The sequence below is a fragment of the Neophocaena asiaeorientalis genome, unplaced genomic scaffold, assembly GCF_003031525.2.
Source record: "Neophocaena asiaeorientalis asiaeorientalis breed wild unplaced genomic scaffold, Neophocaena_asiaeorientalis_V1.1 scaffold327, whole genome shotgun sequence".
NCBI lineage: Eukaryota > Metazoa > Chordata > Mammalia > Artiodactyla > Phocoenidae > Neophocaena > Neophocaena asiaeorientalis.
The window spans coordinates 2,885,683-2,912,003 of NW_020174560.1; the positions used below are offsets into that span (position 1 = coordinate 2,885,683).

Sequence of the window (26,321 nt, forward strand, 5' to 3'; positions counted from 1 at the left end):
ATTCATCCAGAAGAGGACAGTCAGGGTTAAGAGAGCAGAGAAGATCAATGTCCATTCTAAGAAGGGTTGAAGCGTGTTGCCTGGGAGACAAGACTGATAAACAATATAATGCTTCAGGTGTTTGAACACAACAGTTATATGGAAAAACAAATGAAATTATTCCTTGCCTCAGGAATCAAAAGTAGAACAATGGGGCTTCCCTGGTGGCGTAGTGGTTGAGAGTCCCCCTGCTGATGCGGGGGACACAGGTTCGTGCCCCGGTCCGGGAGGATCCCACATGCCGCGGAGCAGCTGGGCCCGTGAGCCATGGCCGCTGAGCCTGCGCGTCCGGAGCCTGTGCTCCGCAACGGGAGAGGCCACAACAGTGAGAGGCTCACGTACCGCAAAAAAAAAGTAGAACAGTTAAAGTTATTGAAAGACAGATTTTTAACTCAATTTAAGTCAGAACTTTCTAATAATTTGATTTAGTAGTGGAATGGGCCGCCTTGTTAGTGAATTCCTTCTTAAATGAGTATCCAAGTATATACTGGATGACTTATCTAAAATAATGTAGAAGAGAATTATATATTAAGCAGAAATTAGTTCATTTCTAAGGAACTTTTCCATTCTTAGAATTCTTTGATTTTTATATTGTATCGATTGGGATAGTTGTTTCTCTCTCAGCAAATTTACAGCACTGTTGTTATTAAGAAATGAAAAAACTTATTGCTCACCGTCTTTGAGATATTAAGGTCTTTTCACTCACATTACTTTTTTTAGCTAGCATCTAAGCTTGGAAAGCAGTGGACTCCATTAATAATCCTGGCCAACTCTCGTAGTGGAACTAATATGGGAGAAGGACTGCTGGGAGAATTCAGGATCCTCCTAAATCCCGTACAGGTAACCAAAGAGAAAACCTTCCTTTCTGTATTAATCTTTTCATTTTTAGTTCTACATTTTCCCTAAATTGTAATGGTTGTTAATGCTTGAAACCAGTAATCATCTGATTGTAGGGAAGAAGAATAATTATGAAAGTACTGAGCCATTCACATATGTGGAGAAAGAGGGGTTCTCATGGTGGGGATGTAAAATGCTGCAGCAACTTTAGAAAACACTTGGACAATTTCTTAAAAAGTCAAACAGGGACTTCCCTGGTGGTCCAGTGGCTAAGGCTCTGTGCTCCCAGTGTAGGGGGCCCAGGTTCGATCCCTGGTCAGGGAACTAGATCCCACATGCCACAGCTGAAAGATCCCACACACCGCAACTAAAGATCCAACCACGCCGCAATGAAGATCCTGCATGTGGCAACGAAGATCCCACGTGCCACAGCTAAGACCCAGCGCAGCCAAATAAATAAATAGATATTTTTTTAAAACAAGAAAGTCAAACATAAATTTACCGTACCCCCTAGAACTTCTAGGAATCTACCCAAGGGAAACAAAAACATATATCCCACAAACACTTTTATGCAAATGTTCATAGCACCATAATTCATAATAGCCAAAATGTGAAAATACCCCACTGTCCATCAGTCGGTGGCTGGATAAAACAAAGTGTGATATACCCATATGAATGGAATATTCAGTGATAAAAAGGAACTACTGATACATACATACATACTACAATAAATGAACCTCAAAAACATGCTGAGTGAAAGAAGCCCAATGCAGGGGACCCATATTGTATGATCCCATTTATATGACATGTTCAGAAAGGGTAAATCTATAGAAACAGAGAGTAAAACAGTGATTGCTGGAAATTGGGAGTAATTGCACACCAACGTTTTTAAATGTAAGAATAAAAGACTCAGACCATTAAGATTGAGCTGACATGCTAGCGGCTTCTATTTTGAAAAACTAAACAACTCATTGTGCAACCATCATAAATGCAGTAACTTCTTTCTAATTTGTAATTTTCCCTTTCAACATTACACAACTTAAGGAAATATAAAAATAATTTTAAAAGGAAAGAGAAAGGGGAGTTCCCTGGCTGTCCATTGGTTAGGACTCAGCACTTTCACTGCCGTGGCCTGGGGTTCAATCCCTGTTCAGGGAACTAAGATCCTGCAAGTCACGTGGCGCAGCCAAATTAAATAAATGAATAAAATTTTAAAAGGAAAGAAAATCACCTGCATTATCTCCACACAAACACATCAGTTGTTTTCAGTTGTCGATGTTCTTTCCATGAATTGTCTGTGCATTTACATATTAGCATTTTGTAACAATAATCTAGGTAGAAGTTTACATTCTGTTTTCTTTACCTAAAAGTATATTTTTCCGTGTTGCAACATAGTCCTCATAATTATGTATGAAATGACTAAGAAATAATCAAATGGATATATCTATATCCAGTCTCCAGCTGTTGGAGGTCAAGTTTCTCTCTAAGGTTGTGCCATTATAAATAATGCCACACTAAATATCTTTACACACAGGGCATTTTCATCTTTTGAAATATTTTCCTGGATCATTTACAGAATTATAGGTATCAAGGATCCTTTCATCTTTATGTCATTTTATGCATATTTCAGAATTGTTTTCCAGAAATTGGTACTAACTTGCACTAGTAGTGGAGTTTTTGAATCCAGTATAAAATATGAAGCACTAGTTAAAGGTGAACTTAGCACAGCCTGGTTTTATGTGAACAGCAAAGAGGCAATATTGTGTAGTGGATAAACTACAGGATTGAATTTGTATGTCAGCACCTAATTATCAGAGGAAGCGTAGGCAAGTTATTTAACCTTCCTGTGCCTCCATTTCCTGGACAGTAGAATGAGGTTTGCTCGTGCTTTGTAGGGTCAGCATTGGGATGATCCACAGTGAATATAGTCTGGCATAGTGCCTGGCATATTGTTAACGATAAACGCATCGTAGCCAGTATTGTTATTCATGCATATCTATGTACTCCTCTAGAAGGAAATTATCCTCACAGATGGATGACAGTGTTGGATAAAATAATTTTTTCCTTTTCTTTCACGTCTAGGTTTTTGATGTTACTAAAACTCCCCCTGTCAAAGCACTGCAACTTTGTACTCTTCTTCCCTATTACTCAGCTCGAGTCCTTGTTTGTGGAGGGGATGGGACTGTGGGCTGGGTCCTGGATGCAGTTGATGAAATGAAGATTAAGGTATCCATCTTTAAGACCTACTTGCCTTTCACAGAAGCACTTCTAAGATAACTATACAGTATTTGTGCATATATTTTTTATTATGCAGATGAATATTAGAAGACATTGCCAATTTTAAATATTGTGATTGAGCAGTTATTATTATATTTGTATCTTTATTGCTTTGGCTTTAAATTTTACCAAATACTATTACCCTACAAATAGTCTGAAGAGAAAAATCAAAAATATATCTTCTATATTGTAGGGACAAGAGAAATACATTCCACAAGTTGCAGTCTTGCCTCTGGGAACAGGCAACGATCTATCTAATACCTTGGGTTGGGGTACAGGCTATGCGGGAGAAATCCCAGTTGCACAAGTCTTAAGAAACGTGATGGAAGCAGATGGAGTTAAACTAGATAGGTAAGTTATACTTCCCCCCAAAAGTAGATTTCTTGAGCTTTGGGAATATTGTTTGGATTATAAATGAAACCTTGTATAGTTATAAAGTTAAATGTAATTTAAATGTAAAAAACTATGTTAGTTGTACTTATACATGGCTACTGGTGTTTTATTTTGTTGCTGTATATTTTGTTGTTATGTAAGGACTGAAGTCATACATTAGGCTGAGTACTCATTTCAAAACTTACATACTCACTTAAATGTGCTTATTTCTCCAAATGCTATTTTAATAGAACAACCTCGTCTACCAGGTGTCCAGAGTTGATTGGTAATAATTATAGTTAATTGGCAGTTAATTTGGTAATAATTACTGATTCTTTTTTTAACTTCTGTTTTAGATGGAAAGTTCAAGTAACAAATAAAGGATACTACAACTTAAGAAAACTCAAGGTACGTTTTTAGGGCTGCAGTTTCGAGTGGTCTCAACAAGCATGATGGAGTGCTTCCATTGTGGTGCTGTGGTGGGACACAGCGACAGTTCCTTATCTCTAGGGAGCTGGTTATGAAATAGGCTGGGGGTGTGCCTGGTTCCGCCCTGGTAGATCAGGCTGGAAATATTTCAGGGGAAGTGACCTGGGAGTTGGTCCTTAAAATTTAAATACAATTTAGATCAACAGAGAAAGGAACAAAAGGCTTCCCAGGTAGAGGAAATAGAGACGAGAGGGTGCACATCATGGTTAGTAAATAGCAAATAATAGAGAGATAGCAGATCTGTATTTTTAAAAAGATACTCTGGAGATAGTGTGAAAATAGCTTAGAAACCTGCACTATGACCCAAAAAAAGGGAATCTTAGGATGAGGACAATTCAGAGACGTTTTAGAGGTGGAATTGATCAAGGCTTGGCAGCTGATTGGTATTAGGGGAAGCGAGAAAAAACATTACTGCCAGATTTCTAGTTTTTATGACGGGATGTATAGAAGTGACATTAACCAAGATAAGAAAAATAGAGTTTCAGGTTTGAATAGGAAGAAAATGCGTTAAGATTTTGGGCATGTCACCCTTGAGTCTGTGGCCCACTGAACAAGAAGTCAGAAATGCAAGCTTATTGCTCAGGAAGAAGATTAAGTGCAGCTAGGTTGAGGGGATCCAGGCTGGATTGGGAAGTAAGATAAGTTAAGCGGGGACCAGTAGCCTGATTGAGACTGAAAAAGCTGAGAGCCTGAGAGTTGCAATGGAAGTAAAAAGCAAATGTAATGGGAACACAGGAGTGGAAAGCCTGGGTGCAAAGTAGAGCCATTTAGATGTAGCATATTAACCAGAAATGGAAAGTGAAGTTTATATCTTATAGGATCAGCCTTTGAACTGAAGCTTTATCTCTGGAAACTTCACTGGATAGCATAAAATAACTCTACGCAAAAAGTGAATGCAGAAAGTACTTAATTTTCATAAAGAACACAAAGACTAAGATTTACATATTTATTATATAACACAGGCTTGGATGGAAGCATAATCTGTTGCTTATTTTTACCCTTTTCCACAGGAATTCACAATGAACAACTATTTTTCTGTTGGACCTGATGCTCTTATGGCCCTCAATTTTCATGCTCATCGTGAGAAGGCACCATCTCTGTTTTCTAGCAGAATTCTTAATAAGGTGTGTTGGATAAAATAACCTTTCCTGCTTATCACCTAAGGTACAGTAAAAATCAATAGTTCAATTATATCTAGCACTCTTTCAACTAGATTGAGATAGAACTAACTTACGGAAACATTTACCTGTTCTGTTTTATGTGAGACTGTCAAATTAGATCCTTAAATGTATTAAAGTATTTCATAACCATGACAAAATTTTTTTAACTCAAGAGTTGGGATGTTTTACAGCATATTTCGCTTAGATGGCAACTAAATGGAATATATGAGAGCTTATCTTACTTAAATGGCAAGTAGAATTGGAAATAAATTTAGGCAGGATAAATTTTTGGAGAAGTCATTCATGGAAAACTAGATTCCATTGGCCTGAAAAGACTCTAAAAGGCAGATGAGGTAAGAAAAGGAGCAGTTTGTTTACCGCACTTCTAACTGAGATCATCTCTGGTTTCTAGTACAATTGATTCCTTTGGTGGAAGTTTTGTCTTGGAATCTTTTTAATGACTTTTGGTGATTGAGCAATAGGATGCAAAAAATAGATACAAAACAGTTTTGTTCCTGGTTCTGTTTTACAAATATTTCAAATTTACAAATAGCTCTCTTTTATTAATATAGTTACTAAGGCAATAAGAATTGCTGTTTATACAGTTGCTATTTAACATCTCAGTGCTTCCATCAACCTTTCTGTATTCAAAAGTGATTATAAAATGTTTGCTAGACTTACCTGTGTTACTTTCATTAAGTAATCTGAAGTACTAGGAAAAGGTGGAATTTTCTAATTTTAACACAGTATTTCTTTATAAGGTGTACCTTTTTGGATAAACTGGGAGAAAACAGCATTTAAGCACAAACCACCCCATCCTACATTCCCCTGAAAAAATGGGCTAATTAAACTCAGAAGTAATGGTGCCCCTTCTTCCATCTGTATCTAGTCCATTCTCTGGATACATGACTCAACCATCACATCAGGGAGCTTCGGTTCAGTGTCTCTTTCTTGCTTACAGGGCTTGTTAGATTGCTTTAATATCATATTTTCTGTCCATTTCTCATAGGCTGTTTACTTATTTTATGGAACCAAAGATTGTTTAGTGCAAGAATGTAAAGATTTGAATAAAAAAGTTGAGGTAAGCCTTTTTTTTTTTTTTACATCTTTATTGGAGTATAAGTGCTTTACAATGGTGTGTTAGTTTCAGCTTTATAACAAAGTAAAATCACGTATATATATACATATGTTCCCATATCTCTTCCCTCTTGCGTCTCCCTCCCTCCCACCCTCCCTATCCCACCCATCCAGGTGGTCACAAAGCACCGAGCTGATCTCCCTGTGCTATGCGGCTGCTTCCCACTAGCTATCTACCTTACGTTTGGTAGTGTATATACGTAAGCTTTTAAACTTTTAGGTGGTTTCTGGATTATGAACTTTTTTTTAACGAAAATGCTGAACTTTCTATTAACATATTTTGCTCACACATAGGGAGTATTTATTGTGTACCAGGCACTTTACTAAGTGCTTTATACACATTTTCCCACTGAATTCTCACTACAACCTGTAAGGCAGGTACTATTATATTCCCATCTCGCAGAAAACTATTGGAAATTAAATAACTTGCCCACATTCACAAAGTGCCCAAGGATATAGGTAACCAGGTTTTGAACCCGGGATTATGTAACTCCAGTCTGTTACGTAGACAGACTCTGAACAGCGTCCATGTGAGTTCTCTGACACAGTGCCTAACTCATCATGTACTCAGAGGAAGTTTAAGCCCAAAATTTAACTCCTATTATGGTTGTGATATGTCTCTCTTACATACTAAAGCAAAATAGAAACGTATGAGCAATAAAGATAGGATATTCATGATTGCTTATTGCTACAGCACCCCTGACATCACGATATGGCAAAGTTTTATATGTATTCCTCGCTTGCTTCAGAAAAGAATCTGTAATGGTTAATAGCAATGGCAAAGACATTAATACAGAGAAACCTAGAACTACTAAAATAAGCAAAAAGGGGGACTTCCTCCGCAGTCCAGTGGTTAAGACTCCACTCTTCCACTGCAGTGGGCGTGGGTTTGATCCCTGGTTGGGGAACCAAGATCTCACATACCATAGCTCAGCCAAAAAAAAAAAAGTAAGAAGGGAAGAGCCAAACAATAAACAACTTAGGGAAAGAGTGAAAAAAGAGCCAAGAGGGAGGAGCCTGACTGTATACTCACCAAGGAAGGTGCTGCGGTGGGGTAGACGCTGAGCTCACGGCACAGGAGGGATGGCGAGGGTTGCCGTAAACAATGTTGCCTTCTGCTTTGTCATATTTCCTTTTTCCTGGGCTTTGATAGCAGGGGTAGAGTGAAGCATACAAGGTAGCACTTTTTTTTTTTTTTGGTCTAATAGTTTATTTATACAAAAATTATTTGTGAAACCACCTACAAAATGCCAGGCACTGTTCTAGGTACTAGCTGTACAGTGATAAATCCCTCGGTCTCACTAAGTTTACAGTCTGGAGAGAAGAAAGACATTTAAATCATATTGCAATATGGCATGAGAAGTGATCTGATAAGGAAAATATGCGGTCTTAGAGGAACAGATAAGAGCAGTACATAACCCAGGGACTGGAAACTGTCTAGGGAAAGTGACTGACAAGGAAGTCTTTCTGGAAGAAGTGACAAGCTGCCGTCTGCAAATTAAATAAAACTTAGCTAAATGAAGAGAGGTGAAAATTATTCTAGGCTTAGAACAGCACGTGTGGAGGCCCAGAGACAAGAGAGAACGTGACATATTTGAGTGTGTTCAAGCTGGACCATAGCTTGCGGAAGAGAAAGGGATAAGAGCTGAGGCTGGAGAGATGGACAGAGGCCAAGATCACAGAGGAACTTGTGACTTGTTAAGGAACTTGGATTTCATCATGAGCACTGAGTCAAGCCATTGAAGGGATGTAATAAGGGGATAAGTGTCAATATAACCAATCTTTGAGAGATGAATAAGAGGACAGTAAAGCTAGAGAAACGATGGGCTGCTGGACTAGGGTACTGTCAGGAATGATGGAGAAGGATGGATACTTAGAAGAAGCAGCATCAGTTGTTTTTAGTGATTAATTGGTATGGAGGGTAAAGGCACAGAAGTCAAAGCTAATTCCCAGGTTTCTGGTTAGGCTGCGGCATTGGGGGCGGGGGAGTGCTACTCTTTCTTGGGAAAGTAGATGAGGTGCCGCAGTCAGTTGGCAGTGTTTTGTGGGCAGTTAGATTTATAGATCTAGCCCAGTTCACTTTCCTGGACAAGCAAAATAGAGCCATCAGCACAGAGATGGCAATTAGCAAGATGGAAGTGGCTCAGATTTCAATCCAGAGTACGTAGAGAAGAGAAAGGAGCCCAGTACATAGCTATGTGGAATGCCTTCAACGTGAGGTTGGGAGTAGTGACTGAGGAGGAACATCCAGAGAAGTAGTCTGGTTCCCAGAAAGCAAAGGAGGAGAATAATTCAGGAAAAGAGGAAGGGGTCAACAGTGTGAGGTGCTATTAAAACAGCAAGTTAGATACAACCTGAAAATATAAGGGGATTCAACAAAAAAGGATTTCTTTGATGACCTTGGTTTTAGAAGATTTCATTTGTTATAATTCATTTATTACAGTAAACATTGAACAGGTGAGAAAGGCCAGGTTACCTGGAGTGAGGAGTACGAAGCAGTCTTCCTACCGGCTGTCACATCTTATGTGTATGAAAATGGATGGGAATTCTAAGTGACTATGTCTGGCAGTAGCATACCCTGAAGTAACTTACTCCTTGTATTTCTTTAAAGCTAGAGCTGGATGGTGAGCGAGTAGAACTGCCGAATTTGGAAGGTATTATCGTTCTGAACATTGGCTACTGGGGCGGTGGCTGCAGACTGTGGGAAGGGATGGGAGATGAGACTTACCCTCTAGCCAGGTATGTACATTTGCAAGTGGTTTTTTATGTCACTGGTTTCTGTTGTTCTTTGTAGACTTTTAACATATTTCCCACAGATTTTCTTTATTGTATACCTTGTTAATATCAATACTTAATAAGTTGTTGGTCCACCTATGTTAAAAAGTAATTGTCCTGGGGCTTCCCTGGTGGCGCAGTGGTTGGGAATCTGCCTACCAATGCAGGGCACGTGGGTTCGATCCCTGGTCCGGGAGGATCCCGCATGCCGCAGAGCAACTAAGCCCGTGCGCCTGCACTCTAGAGCCCACGGGCACATCTACTGAAGCCCGTGTGCACCTCAACGAGGGGTGGCCCCCGCTCTCCGCAACTAGAGAAAGCCCGCACACCCAGCAATAAAGACCCAACGCAGCCAAAAATAAAATAAATAAATTAAAAAAAAAAAAAAGTAATTGTCCTATTGGGGTTGATTTTATTTTATTGCATCACATAATCCATATTTCCTTTGTCCAATTTTAGGCATGATGATGGTTTACTGGAAGTTGTTGGAGTGTATGGGTCTTTCCACTGTGCTCAGATTCAAGTGAAACTGGCAAATCCTTTTCGAATAGGACAAGCACATACAGTGCGGGTAGGTGAAATATTGCTACAATGGACTAATTTGTCCATTTCTAAGCCATTGATGTGTAGAAGTAAATATACATGCTATACCTTGCCTTAAACCAGTATGCGGTTTACAGCCCATGCTGTTGGTCACCCTCCACCAGGGGTGAGTAGAATGGGGAGAGACAGGAAATATGACCCTCAATCCAGCGGAAGAAATGAAGTGTTCAGTGAAAAAGAATCCCTTAAACAATTGAGGAATAAAGATATATTCAGGTTAATTTTCTAAGAATGAAATGCTAATAAATGTCCCTGAGAAAGAGGGTTAAGGGACTTGGGATGTTATTAAGGAAGATTTTTCTGAGCTTTTTGGGGGCTGACTGTTTTCTCGTTATTTGTCCCTAATTCCAGCTGATCTTGAAGTGCTCGATGATGCCGATGCAGGTCGATGGGGAGCCCTGGGCCCAGGGGCCCTGCACTGTCACCATAACCCACAAGACGCACGCGCTGATGTTATATTTCTCTGGAGAACAAACAGATGACGACATCTCTAGTACTTCAGATCCAGAGGACACAAAGGAAACTGAGTAGGTGGAGGAGGAAAAGAGAACTTAGTGTAGAATCCTCACAGACGAGTAGATACACATTCCTCCAAAATAGAACTCTGTCAGCTGGTTTAGTCTTCATTTCATCAGTAGTGTAATGGGTATACATTTATGTAAATAGCATTCCAAAAACAGCCAGAGTTCCGGTTGCTTCCAAATGCCCGGTCTTTTTTCAGCAAACTCTTTGATCATGTAGCACTAACTGAAAGTCCCGGGACATTCCCTGAAGGCCCTGTGTTTGAGAGTTGGCTCACTGAAGTGTGCGCTCGTTCCCTATTCTTGAGCCACACAGTTGATGGACACATACGTGCAACAAGATGTGGGTGGGAAAATCATTTCCATCTTAATTTTTACTGTGGTGACACCATAACGTTTTAAAAGTTACTTGCATTTTTGAAAGGAGATAGTTGGTGTCAAACTGGCATGGTTCATGCTGGACATCCTCCCTGCAGCATGCCTCTTAAGATTTCCTACAGCCCAGCACCAGGTGGATCCATAAAGATCTGTTTCCAGGAAACCCCAGAAGGAGACATGTAAAAGAAAGACAACACTCAGATCTTTTATTTTAAATTTTATTTTAGGAACATTTTCAGACCCCCTAATGTTTGGTTAACTCTGTTAATGACCAAGTTGAGCTGAAATTCAGCATCTTGTTTTATCCCAGTGTAGGCAAAAGAGAACCACCCAGGTGAACTGCATAACTAACAATCAGAGCACTTTGGATTGGAAGTTACAGGTTTTGGAACTTCCCTCGTGGTCCAGTGGTTAAGACTCCAGGCTTCCGTTGCAGGGGGAGTGGCCAAAAAAAGAAAAGAAAAGAAAAAGAAAGTTACAGGTTTAAAGCTGGATGGTTCACCGACTTCTCTTTTGATTGAAAGACAGTGTCAACAATTCAAAAAAATGTACTAAAGAAAATTTACCAGTCAGATTAACTGCCCAAAAATGTTCAGTGTTAATTGATAAGTTTTAAAAATTTAGTGGTCTGGTAGTATTTTGAAATATAGTAGTCTTTTATATCCAACGTACTTAACAGATTTTCCCCTTGGGGAAGTGGATATGGAATCCTCTGCTAAAATGTTTATATCATATTTATTTTAAAATGAGAGATATATATTTTTTTACTTATTTATTTTCTTCATTGTCATATACCTGTGTTTAGTGTTTACAATATATTGCTTTATTTAATAAGTTAAACTGATCACATAAATTCTGCTACTCACAATCAGAAGTGTAGCCCAAGTAATAGTTGAAACCCATAATTTAATTCTCGTGACAGATACATTATGTAGATATTCTCATTCTTCAGAAATATGCCGAGGGTGCCCCTCTGCTGCTCCCCAACCTACTCCCTCAGGTCCTGCCGTGGGGCCGCCCCACGGGGCCTCCAGCCTGGTGTTTTAGGACAAATGGCCCATTTGTGGGCTTGGTGGTCTTTTATGACATTAATCTCTGAAGGATTGGAATGTATCCCCTCAACACCGTTAGCTCCCCTTAAGGGGCTATTATGAATCTGTCATCGATTATGAGTTGCCAGAAGCTTAAATTTCAGTCACCTTCAGGCCCAGGCCATGTTTTGAAGGAACAACTAAGTAGTATATACAGTAGTCAATACATTACATTAGAATGCTTTTATTTTGCTTAAATTAACCTCTTCCAGGTCTCAGTGGGAGCAGCTAAAGTCTAGTATTCTTAAGATTTTGTGAGCAGAGCTGTTTTCACCTTATTCATATACCATTCATGGTAGGTTACCTATTGCGGTGGTGGGAGAGTTTGTAGATTTTCTTTCAAGGGGCTGATCATGTTTTGAGTATAATGAGCTTCATTGTTTAATTCATGGTCAAAATTGTTACAGATATCACATTTTACAAATATACTGTTAAATTCACTTTGCTTTAGGCTATATTTTATCTGTAATTCATAGTGCTAATTATAGAATCAAAGTAAATATTTAATATGGGATATCAGAATTAAAATAATCAAAATAACTTATCATTTTTTTTAATTTTTAAAACTGTAACTATAATGTTACATTTGATTTAGAACAGATTTATATACAACACCCTCATTTACTTAAAAACAAATTGTTTTTTCAGTTTTCATAATCCAGTGAAGGTTTTCCCTGCTTTGACCCTTCACAAAGTTTACCTATTACTGTAGTCACTCATTCAGACTTAATTTTTATTTAGGAAAGTTATTTCAGAATACCATATCATAAAACATACTATCTTATTTTTTTTAAATTCGCTAACTTTTTGGGCACATTTACTCAGCATTTCAAATAAATGTGTAGGCATGTGCCTTGTTTTAAATAAGTACAATTTATAAGACTCGTGTTTGCAAGTTATATTTTAGAGTAGCAGTTGTTGACATTACCAGGGATTCCACACTTTACAAAACATCACTTGCCACAGGATTTTTCTGTTCCATTTTAAACTTGATTAAAAAAAAAAAGAAGAAAAAAGTAACTTCTAAATTCTCAGGAAGAAGTGTAGTAAAGCATGTCTTCATGTCTTTTCAGATTTCTCTCATCTTTTACTGTTCTAATGCATTCCTAACTCCTCGCAAACTTAGTAACTTAAATACTGAATACCTGGCAGCTCTTAGGGATCCCATAAGTAGATGGAGATAATTTTCAGTGCTTTGTTATATTTAATAGAAATCAAACTGACTTGTGTTTTAAAATACAAGTTGTCTAATGGTAAGATTACATGATCTTAAATGTGTTTTAGGTTTTCTGCGACAATTAGCTGTGACCCCTTAATGTAGCTAATGTTTATAAAATTTTATAGTCAAAATTATTATTTTTTTTAGTGTGTGTCAAAAAACATGTAGTATATGTTTGCCTACTTAGAGTTGGAAAATATACTGTGACTCAGAAATTGCAAACAGTTCTTTTTGTGCTGTAAAAATGAATACTACCAGTATGTCAAAAGAAAAATAGTGTGTGTTTGTAGTATAAGGTAAAATTGTATTTAATGTATATTATGGAATTTTAAATTTGCGCTGACTTAGGAAACTTTAAAGGTGATGTTAATTTACAGATTCCTGTGGATCTGAATACGTAATTTGTAAGCTTTTTTCCCCTCAAAACGATAACACTGAAACAAGAGCCAGCACTTTATATTGACACTTTTAAAATATTCTACCTAATTTGGGACAATGGAACATAGGTAGATTTACTTTACAAATCTAGAAATTTAAAAAGAAAAAACAGTGTTGTTACTCTATCCCAATCTGAATGAAGGCGTGTTCTCAGCAACAAGACAGAAGAGGTTGTTTTGGTTTTGCTTTCTAGAAGTATGCCCCTGCCTTTCTCAAATTTTCCCTTGAAGGCTTATCTCCTGTTTCTCCAAGTATATACCCTGCAGTCTGTCCGCAGCATCAGAATCACCTCAGGGACTGGTTGACAGTGTGGCTGCCTAAGCCCAGCAACCAGCCCTTGACTTGAGGAATTGGGGTCCCTGGAGGTGGGACCTCGGCATCTCTGGTTTCATGAACAGGCACCTCACACGCTTCTGATGCACACTGAAATTTTAAAGTTACTCGTCTGTACCTCCTGTGTTCACCCAGGGCTTTTGCCGGCTAGATACTATGCAGAAATTTTGAATTAATTGGATGTTCTTAAATGTGTTTTTCCTTCACTCCACTAACTGCTTTCTTCCCCCCAAATCTATCTTCTAAAGGAACTGTATGAAAAATTGGTTCGTATCCTATCCAGATTGATAAACTCTGTTACATAAAAATTGGTAGCCTCAGATTTTTCTGTGGAACTATAGGTTCTGGGCTCTGATCCATGGAGTCTTGGAGGACAAGCAGTGCTTCAGGGGCCGGTGGAGTGGAGCCCACTGGGGCTTCTGCTTTCTCCCCACGCCGGGGTGCTGCTTCAGATCAGATTTCGGTACATAAAACACTTCCTTTTTTTAAAAAAAATAGTTTCCACTATTTTCTTTCAAAGAGTTTGGAAGCCACTATAATGACTCTGTCACCTGGTTAATTTTCTACTGATTTTTACATATTCAGAAACCTCTTGTTTTTTTGTAAAAAGAATATTTTGGATGTCTCAGTTGCTGCCTGGAATATGGCCACTTGGAATATGGCTATTTCACAAATTTTGAAGGCATTTTTTTGAATAGTAAAGCACTGACTTAGCCTCTGTTCCTTGTACTTCTAATTTTAGTAAAGTATAGAAATGGTCTGTGTATTTAATTTTAGTTATGTAAGTACACACACACACACACACATTTACCCCCATGGCCCTGACTGTGCAGTCAGTGCATGAGGCTCACAGGTCTCAAAAAGGTGCATTCTGAGGTTCTGGAGAAAGAATCAAAAACTGTCACCCTCGAATACAGAAGTTCACAAAACTTAAATGATTGAGGTTAGTCACCTACAGAAATGTCTGCAGAAACTAAGTCACCTAGAAGCTATAAATTTAAGTGTACTGCTGATAGTAGACCTAGGACACTTCAGTCTCTGCAAAGATGTCCTGAGCTACCTCACCGATAAAGGGAAGTGTCAAAGCAGAATGCGCCTTACAAGATAAGCTATAGGAAATCACCATCACGTGGTACTTTTTGATGACTGACTCGGAATGCGGAAAAGAGAGCTGGAAAGTTAGATTGCCTTCCTTGTTCCTCTAACATTGTCCAGGCAAAGGGACAACCTGATTGGATGAGAAGATTGGGCTATCTGAGCAAATTCCTAGAGTAAGGAAGGGTGCTTTGTGTACTTGGGTGACAGTGGCTCGTAAGAACTTTTGTTCTCGTTACTCCAGTTCTGGGCTCTGCCAGCAGTCTTCTTCTCAAATTTGATCAGCTTGAATGAGCCCAGCACATAAATCGGCGCTCTGGTTTTAGTTCTGTTTTGTGCAAGTTTAGAGCAGCCAGACCCTCGGCCCTGATCACCTGCAGGTGGACTGACTGGATCGGCTCTGTGAACCCACAGTGTCAAGGACGCTTGTGACGGGTCCGCTCGAGCAGCCAGCTGGCCTCGTGTACTTTCTCCCCCCTTGGCCTCAGTACTATGTCCCTATCACTAATTACCCTGTGTTAACTGCTTTTGTTGTGTTGGGTCTGTATTGTGGTCAATGCCTACAGACAGAGAAATGTGAATTAAAGCATTTGATACATTGGGGATGTTTGCTTGTTTTTTAATAAAATTAAAGTGCAGCACTTGAAAAGTATGATCCTGTGTTGCTTTCTTTGACACAACAACGAGAAGACGGCTTTGAGTTACTTTCACAGAAGATGGTCCTTGGCCTACAGCAGAACAGAAATTACAATGTGTGGCAAGTTCTGGGTCAGATACGTTTGGACGGAAAGGAAAATATACATACTTAGCAACTGGCTTGTGGCAGAGTAGACCAGTAAAGGAAGTCAAATAAGTGAGGTGCATTCATCTCATTTTCAGCTGTTACAGTGCAAAGAGAAGAGAATTTATTTGAAATATCTAGGTTGAAAACCCATCCTCTACCACTGTTTAACATTAGGCAAGTTATTTGTTCTGCTTGAGCCCCCCAGTTCTTTATAAAAGTGGGAGCTATGCCAATGGAGAGGTTGCAGACTCAGGTGCTTAGAGGAGAGAGGCAGGAGACAAAGGTGGGGGTGGTGGGACTGGGCAGACTAGAGCACCTGACCGCAGGGAAGCAGGTCCAGGAGCACAGAGCTCATCTTTCTAGGAAAGGTAGAACTGGGGGCTTTTTATATGAAACCTAATTTTAAAATACGGGTTGGCAACTAATTACCTGTAGCCTCCCACAGGCTTATATGATGATTGTAATGGGAGGGAAAAGTGAAGGCATCTTATACTTGGCAGAAATTTGCACTTCCTTCCATTTGAATTTTTATAAAGCTTTATGGTTTAACAGCTGTGATCTGGATTTCATATGACGTTTTGTGGCAAATAACATTTTTATTCATTTCATTAGAGGAAAAAGTGCAGTCCAGCTTCATTCTGTCATGTTAGAATTGTTTTTACAATTTTTTTTTGAAATAACTTAAAATTCACTGCTCATTTGCCTGTTTTTTTTTTTTAAACAGACAATGCCAAGCATAATGCACCCTTTCTTGATCATAATTTTAAACATGAGTTATCATGTTTGGCGGTGATATCTACAGAAGTTCCCAAGAAGGCTATTAACTAAATAGCCCCTGACAGTTCCACGTTTTGACTTTTTTTTTTTTTTTTTTCCGTTTTGGCCGTGCCACACCCTTTGCTTAGTTCCCCAGCCGGGGATTGAAACCAGGCCAAGGCAGTGAAAGTGCTGAGCCCTAACCACTGGACTACCAGGGAACACCCCATGTTTTTACTTCGTAAATTACAGCTTGGGCACTTGGGTATTATGCTAGATGTTTTATTTACTTTTATCTGATTATAATCTACAATTTTGTGAGGTAGACATTATGAACTCCGTTTCACAGATTGGTAACTCAGGGCTGGATGTTAATCCCGGGTCCTCATCCCTGCTGCTTTTTCATCATCAACACAACCACCACCAACAGTATAAAAAAAAAGTTGAATATCGGCAGATATATCATTGTGCTGGACACTAGGAATGCTAGGGTTTATGATACAGCCTTCAGCAAGGAAACTGATCACATGCATGGAAGGAATTCAGAGATTAATGAACTGAAAGTGTTAAAACATTTCCTATAAATCGAAATTTAATTTTTTTGGTACCGTTGTGGAACTAGAAAATGAAAACTTTTTATCACGTGTGAGTAGACAGAAGGTAAATTCATCTATGACAAAGCTGTGTACGCTGTGAGCTTCTTGAGGACAGGTTGCTCACCTTGGGCATTTTGCATTCAAATTAATGAGCATTTGCATGTCTTTTTGCAAATTCTGTTCTGTGTGGTGTGGAACACTTACTCTTCAAGGCATTATACTCAACCTCCAATTTCCGGCATAGGCGGGCACCCAGGAGCTTTGAACAAATGAAGTTGCTGAGGCGCTGCACTCGGAGACCAACCCTGGCAAACAGCAGGACTGTGTACTGCCAGAGCCTGTGTGTGCGCTCCTACAGCATGTCCGCGCACATCACAGGCCCCAGTGCTCCAGCCAAGGCTCTGCCAACGGCCATGAACGGGAGCAGAATTCTTACCCCAAAATTCTTACCCCAAAATAACCACTTTGGCATGAGTTTTAGTTTGGGCTAAAGGTAGTCAAAAACACAGTAGATTCAGGGAAAGTTCTTTACGTCCCCCTCAATTGCTAAAATTTACATTGGAAAAGAGCCCGTACCAGAAGAGAGCTGTTATCAGATATACCTTATTACCTTAGAAACATCAGCATAACAGGACAACCTTTGTTTTTCAAACACCTCCTCTAGCTTCCTAGGAATGGCCTTCCTCCCCTTTGTACCCTCAGATCCCTACCCCCTTCTTTAGCTCAGAACGTTACAGAAGTTTCAATTACCTGGCTGTCCTTCGGGTCTTCGTATCTTTACGGGGCTCTCACGTGTACATAATTTTGTTTGTTTTCCTGTTAATCTGTCTTATATCAATTTAATTATTAGACCAACTGAAGAACCAAGAAGGAAAAATGTTCCCACCCCTACAGCCATGTTTAGACCATGTGACCATTCCTCCCTTGTAGTTGACTGGACCCAGGAAGCCCATCCACAGACCAGCAAGCAATCAGATTATCCACTGGGCTTCGTTTTCACAAAATGCTTTTGTAACCTTTAAATCTGTCCTCCTCAGAGTATGGCCCACAGACTGTTTTCTTCCAATCCACCAGGAAATAAGTACAGAAACTGAGAGTAAGAGTTTAGAAATTTGTATAGCTATCTTGTCAGTTGACTATTGGATCTAATCCTGATAAAAATGCAGCTTGTATTGTGTATGTCTCTTTATGTCATTTTTCTCTTTACTGTATTTTATAAAAAATATTGATACATGATGCTGTTGACCTAAAACAATAGACTGCCAAATAGTTCTCCAGCAAAGATAGGTTTATCCCTGATCAGCAAAGAATTGTAATTCAAGGTCTATAACCATGGCAAGCCACATGCAAGGGAAGGAGCACTCCTATAGAGGGGGAAAGGAAGTTGGGAGGGCTATAGTAAACAAAGATTCCATGGCTTTTCATTGGCTCGGTCCTCGCCAGGAAAGAAGAGGAATATTTCTTCTTCCTGTTGGGCCGTACTATCATCGCAGGGTTTGAGAGTTCCTCATTCTTGTCTCCTGACTCTTTTTAATTGAGGTTTCTGTTTATTAATTTTTTACAGTGTATTAGAATTTTTTTAAAGAAGAAAGAAACAAAAAAACAAAACACCTGATTTTGGACTTCCCTGGTGGCGCAGTGGTTACGAATCCCCCTGCCAGTGCAGGGGACACGGGTTCAATCTCTGGCCCTGGAAGATCCCACATGCTGTGGAGCAACTAAGCCTGTGTGCCACAACTACTGAGCCCACCTGTTGCAACTACTGAAGCCCTCATGCCTAGAGCCCATGCTCCACAACAAGAGAAGCCACCGCAATAAGAAGCCCATACACTGCAACACAGAGTAGCCCCTGCTCACCCCAACTAGAGAAAGCCTGCATGCAACAACAAAGACCCAATGCAGCTAAAACTAAATAAAATTAAAATAATAAAAACAAAAAAACACCTGATTTTTCACTACATATGGTTTAAGAAGCACTGCTTTAAATAACATGCTTTCTTCCACTGGGAAAGGAGGGGCCGAGCTGCAGTGTTTCTGTTCCTTAGAAAAAGATAAACTCTGTTGCAAGAGGCTTGCTTTAATTTGGTAAAAGGAGCAGTGACCTTTAGTATCTGATACCAAAGCTTGTGACCATGATTCAGGTAATAGCCATGGACTCTGGACCAATGAAACACCCAGACAACAGGAGGAGGAAATAGGACTAGTAAGAAACTAGTATTTCAAGAGCGGTAAGAAATTATGTAAACTGGAACATATAATCTAAGAACCATATGGTCTGGAATTAAGTAGCATAGTAACATATTTGTAGAGCGTTTCATCATTTATAAAGCAATTTTATATGAAGTATTTTCTTTCTTCCTCACAAAAACCCAATTGATTAGGCAGTGCAGATAATAATTTCAATTTTCCAAGTGAGTACACTGTGATTCAGAAAGGTTAGTGACATACCAGTGTCACACAGAGCTGGGGTAAGATACCAATCCAGTCTTGCGACTCTAAAATCTAGTGGGGTTGTCGCTTGTTTTTTTCACTAAGTTATGTCACCTTCTGTGTAGGTCAGGGGTTCTTAGCCTTTACTGGGCCACAAGCAGACCTCTGTAAGAAGCTGATTATAGTTATGGACACACATACACACCTTGCTATCCACATTCAGCAGGATTTTGCAATGAACTTCAGGGGCCTCCTAGACTCCAATTAAGAACCTCCGTACCAAGAACCAGTCCTAGCTGGATTCCTCAGACATATTTAGTATTAACTGGCAATGAACTTGCTCTGTCTAGTTATCTTCTGCCATCTTCAGTCATTTTGTACTCTGACTCATCCACAAGCCCATTGAGTACTACAGAGAACTCAAGGGTACACAGGTTCAGAAGAGCTGGCAGTGGAGGGATGCTTCAGGAAGAAAGGAAGTGTCATTAGGCTAAGCCTCAAAGGAAATTCCATTCTGCCATATTCAAAGGACATAGTGCTGGAGAGAAGCAAATATTTTTGTGTGTTTTCTGTTTTTTTTTAATTAATTTATTTATTTTTGGCTGCATTGGGTCTTTGTTGCCCTGTGCAAGCTTTCTCTAGGTGCGGCAAGCAGGGGCTACTCTTCTGTGCTGTGCCTGGGCTTCTCATTGCAGTGGCTTCTCATTGCAGAGCACGGGTTCTAGGCGCGCTGGCTTCAGTAGCTGTGGTACGTGGGCTCAGTAGTTGTGGCACACGGGCTTAGCTGCTCCGCAGCGTGTGGTATCTTCCCGGACCAGGGATCGAACCCAGGCGGATTCTTAACCACTGCGCCACCAGGGAAGTCCCGAGAAGCAAATGTTGATGTAGAAGACTAGTGGAAGATGAATTTGACGAAATAACAGAAGACCAAGTTGTAGAGCATTGAACAAGGAGCTAAAGATGTCAGCTTTAAGTCTGTGAACCATATGGTGCCATCTATAAATGGCATTTTAAGAAGATTACTCTAGAAGTACTGTGGAAGATGGATCGGAAGGGGATGGATTGGAAACAGGAAGCCTAGTTTTACTATAATCCAGGAGCAAGCAGACTAGGGTTTGAATTTAGGTAGAGACAAGAGACACGGAAATAGAGGCAGAAATGAGAACATTTATAGAGGAAGAATTGACAGATCTGGATGAAGGATACCTTGAAGAAAGGATTAAATAGTCTCTCAAGAAAAAAAAAAAAAAAAAAATAGTCTCTCAAGATTTTGAACCTTGGAAAAGTGAATTTGTTCAACAAATATTGATGTGACTGATACAAATGGGGAACTGCTGGGTATCAGGTTCACACGTACAAGGCCAAGGCCAGCACCTGACTGATTCAACCAGTTAAGTTATAAGCAGCCATTTTTACAAGTAGCAAAGTTACAATAAGCCAAAGGTGCCAACTCCCCATGGTTTTTGTACAGCACCCAAAGAGGCAGAGTGACTGCAATGTGAGTTATGGGACACCCCATTGCTAAGGAGCTAATTCTAGATTGGAGGAAAGTGGTTTTGAAATTCTGAAGCCCAGGTCTCACCAGAACCCCAGAGAAATGGGAAACTGGCTCATGACAGCTTCCCAGGGGGTATAAGGACGTGAACAGAAGATGACCTTGTACCGGCTCCTTATAGGCTTCCCATGATCTCATGCCTGGGAATGGAGCTGTTCCTCTACACTGGGGGTGGCAGTGGCTGGGGGGTGGTGGCAGGAGCTAGTTTTCAGGAATAGAAGATACACTTGGTACTAGATACATAGACTATAAAGTTAGATCAGGACATTCATGTACTGGCCAGACTACAGGAATAGGTTTTTTTTGCGGTACGCAGGCCTCTCACTGCTGCGGCCTTTCCCATTGCGGAGCACAGGCTCCGGACGCGCAGGCCCAGCGGCCGTGGCTCACGGGCCCAGCCGCTCCGCGGCATGCGGGATCCTCCCGGACCGGGGCACGAACCCGCGTCCCCTGCATCGGCAGGTGGACTCTCAACCACTGCGCCACCAGGGAAGCCCAGGCATAGGTTTTTGTGTCATTCACAGAGAGGTGGGGCATCTTGAGTGTTGGACTTTCAGCTCCAGGTCCTGGGTTCAGGTCCTGGCTCTGTCACTCACTAGGTATGTGTTCCAGTCACCATGGCTGTGTGACACATTACCTGAAAACTAAGTGGCTTAAAATGGCAACATTTATTTTGTTCCTGGATCTGCAACAAGGGCAGGCCTCTGTACATCTTCACATGAGTCAGATCTTCCTCCCAGCATATGCTGGGACAGCTCGAAGGCTGGGGACTGAATCGGTGGAAAGCTCGCCCATCTGGTAGTTGCTGTTGGCTGTCAGCTGGGGCTGCAGCTTCCTCACGCATGGTGTCTGAGTTCCCCGGAAAGCATCCTGAGAGGGAGAGCCAGGCGGAAGCCCTACTCCTTTGTGCCCCAGCCTCAGAAGTCACACGGTGTCACTTCTACCATTCACCAACATAGTGACAAAGCCCTGCCCGGTTTCAACAAGAGGAGAAACAGACAGCCTCTATTGGGGGTGGGGAGGAAGGTTCTGGAAGAGCATGCTGTCCTGGAAAGAGAGCTGTGGCCATTTTCGGAGGCTACAATCTGCCAGAATGTTAACCTGATCTCTTTTTTTTTTTTTTTTTTTAATTGTGGTAAAATACACATAATATAAAACTTACCATTGTAACCATTTTTAAGTGTGCAGTTTGGTGGCATTAAGTACACTCACAGTGTTGTGCAATCATCACCACTATTCATTCCCAGAAACATTTCATCACCCGAAAGAGAAACTCCAAACCCATGAGCCAATAACTCCCTCTCCTTCTTCCAGTCCCTGGTCACCTCTGTTCTGCTTTCTGTCTCTGTGGATGTGCCTATTCTAAGTACTTCATCGAAGTGGAATTCATACACTATTTGTCCTTTCGTGTCTGGTTTATTTCACTTGGCATAATGTTTTCAAGGTTCTAACACGAGTCTCTTTTCTCATCTATAAGAACAATGAAGAATGGAACAGGGCTGCTTGGAGGACTTAATCAGATAGTACATGTTACGGTGTACAAATTTCTTGATACGCCTCCCATCAAAAAGTGAAATCTAATTCCACTTATAGGGACTGGCCTTAGTGACCTGTTTCCAATGAAGGGAATGCAGCAGAAATCGGGCTCTTCTGAGGCTTCGTCATAAAAGGTGATATGACTTTTGCCTGGTTGTTGGGACACTGGCCCTTGGGACTCAGCCCTTTCTTCAGTATTGCATAGAGAAAATATATCTGCTGCCAGGAAAAGCCCCTAGCATTAACTGTCAGATGTGTGAGTGAGTCAGCCTGAAGACGATTACAGCCCAGCCTTCAAGCCACCACCCACAGACGCCAAGTGGAGCAGAAATGAGCTGTTCCAAGCAAACCCTACACAAGTTACAAAGTCAAGAGCAAAACCAATGTTATTTTTATGTTTTTACACAGCAGTAGATAACCAGAACATAAGTTTCTGTTCTTATGTTCAAAGCCAACTAACCAACCAACAATCATTTCCCTCTTCTTCCTTGTTCCCCCAAATGACAGCCAAGTACTCGGAGAAGGTGACCTCACCCCAACTCAGGGGTAACCAACATGGTAATCCCATTCTCTTGGCAGCTGGAGGTGGACATGTGACCCAGTTCTAGTCAATGAGACATAATGGGGAGATCTGCTGGGGTACCTCCAGAAAAGACTGCCTGGCTCTTAAAAAGAGATACAGAGAGGGCTTCCCTGGTGGCTCAGTGGTTGAGAGTCCGCCCGCCGATGCAGGGGACACGGGTTCATGCCCCGGTCCAGGAAGATCCCATATGCCGCGGAGTGGCTGGGCCCGTGGGCCATGGCCGCTGAGCTTGCGCGTCCGGAGCCTGTGCTCCGCAACGGGAGAGGCCACAACAGTGAGAGGCCTGCGTAATGAAAAAAAAAAAAAGAGATACAGAGAGAAAGAGATGGTGTCATGACTGTGTGGGATACCTGCAACCACTGAGGTCATTTTTTTAAACCAGGAGGTAAGCAGAAATGAGGGCAAAGCCAACAGGGCAAGAACGGCAGTGTGGGAAGTTGGAAAGACCCATTGATGACAAAGTTGAGGCACTGACTCAGCCAATCCTGGAACTGCCCTTCCTTGGGAGTATATGATGGTATGTGAGATGAAAATTTTCCTTGTTTTTTAAAGTTGGGTTTTTTGTTCATGGCCACCCAAAGCAACATCCTAACTGATATGTTTATGTCAAGTGTGGTATATTATAAGGAACATGGGAACACAGTCAGTGGAAATAAATGTCAGCTGTGATGATGATGATGATGAAGAAGAAGAAAGAGGGCGGATTCTTGGAGAGCAGAATACTCAGGTGAGAATAGCAGAGCTCCTGGATTTTGAAGAAAACACTCCCCTTTATGGGGGAGTGGACAAGTAGAATCAACAGAGGACAAGGTGACAGGTAACCAGGAAATGAAAGAAGACGTGAAGTATGATGCCAGCCAAGGAGATGAGATTACAGGTATCTCCCACTTTCTGAAAGTTCACATTACACTCTTTTGCTTTTACAAAACACCTACCTTAGTCCCTGTTCTCAACAACCGAGAGACATCCAAAGAGGACTTTCGCTGCAGAGCAGATTCTCCTGCCATCACATCAGTGGTGACCTCAAAGGGGACAAACTTGACATGCAAAACCCAGGTGGTCGTATTTGCTGATACCCCATGAGGTGTTCTGCTAGATCAGTGATTCTCAGAGTGTAGCCCCCAGATCAGCAACACCTGTGAACTTGCTAGAAATGTAAATTCTCAAATCTCACCCTACACCTATTAAATCGGAAACTCAGGAGTGGAGACCAGGAATCTGTTTCCACAAGTCCTTGAGGTGATTCAAATGCCTCTAAAGGCTGAGAATCACTCAGACTAAACACCTAGATGTTAGGAAATTTGCTCCTAAGGATGTTGTGTCTATGAATTGCCCTGTGGGGAGAAATGGAGAGAACTAAATCTGGGGACAAAAGCAATTCTTTGGGGGGAGGGGGTTGGTGAGAATTTCCTATAGGGGTGTTACTGAGTCCAAGCTCTCTCTGCTTGCTGCACGACAGGCCAGTAAATCGGGAGACAAGGTTGAGGCAAGGAATAACGACTTTATTCAGAAAGCCCGCGAACCGAGAAGGTGGCAGACTAGGGTCTCCAAAAACCATCTTATTGGGGTCTGGATGCCAGTTTCTTTTATAGAACAGAGAGGGGGAGGAGGTGAGGCAATATAGTAAAAAGGCCATTCGTTTTGCCTGGCTTGGCCAGCATCAGGGAGGGATGTGTTAATTTCTTCTTTTCTGCAGCCATTCACAGGTGGGCAGGGTCAGATTATCTCCCTGTGAGCTGAACAAAAGACACTTTAGTTTAACGTGCAGGCTGAGGGGCAGGGTTCCCTGAGACAGGCCATTATGTATGGTTATAATAACAAAGGCAACGAAAAGCAAAGGTTAAAGTCGAAGAAGCAGATCCAACATGGAGTCAGAATTGGTTCTTCCCTGTTACAATTTTCCACTGTCAGTGTCCATTCCACAGTCTTGTGGAAAAAGGGGTGACAACTATTGTAACTGCTTTGTCAGATGGATCTTTCTGGGAGGGTCCACCATTGGTGCCAGTGTTCAGATTTGTCTTTTTTGTTCCTCTTTGGAAAGTGTCTACTTTACATCCGTAGACTTAAAAAATACTGATGATCTAAAAGTTGAGACTTAAGTTTTATTCAGTGGGAATTTTGAGGACTTCAAGACCAGGAGGCAGCATCTAAAGTTAAGAAATTTAGCACTTTTCTATGTATGGGAAGATTCCAGGCTCACTGAAATCATTCCTTTGATACACACCTCAGATACCTGGGGCCTGTATGGTGTATTCTCATAGCCTGAGTTTCCTCAGGGCTTGCCGTAGGGAGTGGCTGCAGTCGGATGGCTGCTAGATGGCAGGTATCATTCTCCTTCCTGAGTTTCCTCAGGGTTCACCAGCTCACCTTGAGGGGCTGCAAGCACCGCTGATGACTGATAATGGAGGGAAATATTCCATTTCTCATATCTTCTCCCCTTGGTCAGGAATTTGACCAATATTTGGGAGACATTTCATGATCAAATTTTGTCCCACGGCGCTGGGAGGCTCATCCCAGATCAGGGGGAAATTCTTCATATGTCACTCCAGGTGTTAATTTTTGGATTAGGCCCTATTGATAATGAAAGATTCTCTGGATCCTCTGTCTAAGTATGATCCAGGAGACACCTTGCCTTGTTGCTTCCTCCCATACCTAGAATCACGCTATTACAATTATTTTATGTTATAAAGGTGATCTATTTCCTCAAGATGTTTAGCCAGAGAAGTCTTGTTGGAGGCCTGGTTACACACTGGGTAGTGTAAGAGACAACAATCTTATAAAATAGACAGGATATAAGTAATGCAGCTGGTAACATTGACAAAGTCATAGTGTAGCAGGGAGACACAAATCATAAACAGTTTGGAAACAAAGAACAAATTAAAACAATGATTAGTATAACTAGTTGTAATCCAGTTGCAATAACAAGCAACCAAAGGAACCATAACTGATTTAATGAGCCATCCATAGTTTCACTGTACCAGCCATGAATACTTATACATGCATGGCTTAATCTCTGAGACAAACATATGGTACTAGCAGGATCAACCAGGTAGAGAGAAAAAGATAAAATGTTTCAATTCTACTTACCAAGGTATAATTTACCAAATTACTGGAAGTCATAATTAGTTTTCCTTACACCTGGAAAACACAGATTTAAACCAATAACTTTTCAGATAGAAACCATAAAAAGTATAACCATATTCACCAGTTTATTCAGTCCTAGGTAATTAATTTGTGTTGATCTGGATGAAGTAATCAGGTTTTCCATTAGTTTTGTCATTCATTACCCAGTCCAGTGATATTATCTAAAGGCTACC

At 40.9% G+C, this 26,321-nt stretch overlaps 1 protein-coding gene across 5 annotated transcripts in view; it reads left to right on the plus strand.

Moving 5' to 3' along the window:
- DGKE (diacylglycerol kinase epsilon) overlaps nucleotides 1-15,364 on the plus strand; it is a 26,330-nt gene extending 10,966 nt beyond the window's left edge. For 4 of the 5 annotated variants that reach the window (XM_024757581.1, XM_024757584.1, XM_024757580.1 and 1 more), the window contains 10 exons: nucleotides 760-879; nucleotides 2,959-3,102; nucleotides 3,347-3,504; nucleotides 3,882-3,933; nucleotides 5,025-5,138; nucleotides 6,184-6,255; nucleotides 8,923-9,050; nucleotides 9,546-9,657; nucleotides 10,041-10,216; nucleotides 10,899-15,364. In XM_024757581.1, coding sequence (XP_024613349.1) covers nucleotides 760-879; nucleotides 2,959-3,102; nucleotides 3,347-3,504; nucleotides 3,882-3,933; nucleotides 5,025-5,138; nucleotides 6,184-6,255; nucleotides 8,923-9,050; nucleotides 9,546-9,657; nucleotides 10,041-10,216; nucleotides 10,899-10,926 — 1,104 coding nt within the window. In that variant the 3' untranslated portion in view covers nucleotides 10,927-15,364. Of the gene's footprint in view, nucleotides 1-759; nucleotides 880-2,958; nucleotides 3,103-3,346; nucleotides 3,505-3,881; nucleotides 3,934-5,024; nucleotides 5,139-6,183; nucleotides 6,256-8,922; nucleotides 9,051-9,545; nucleotides 9,658-10,040 lie in introns of all 5 variants that reach the window. The other variant, XM_024757583.1, reaches the window with a different exon arrangement.
- The last annotated feature ends 10,957 nt before the right edge of the window (nucleotides 15,365-26,321 follow it).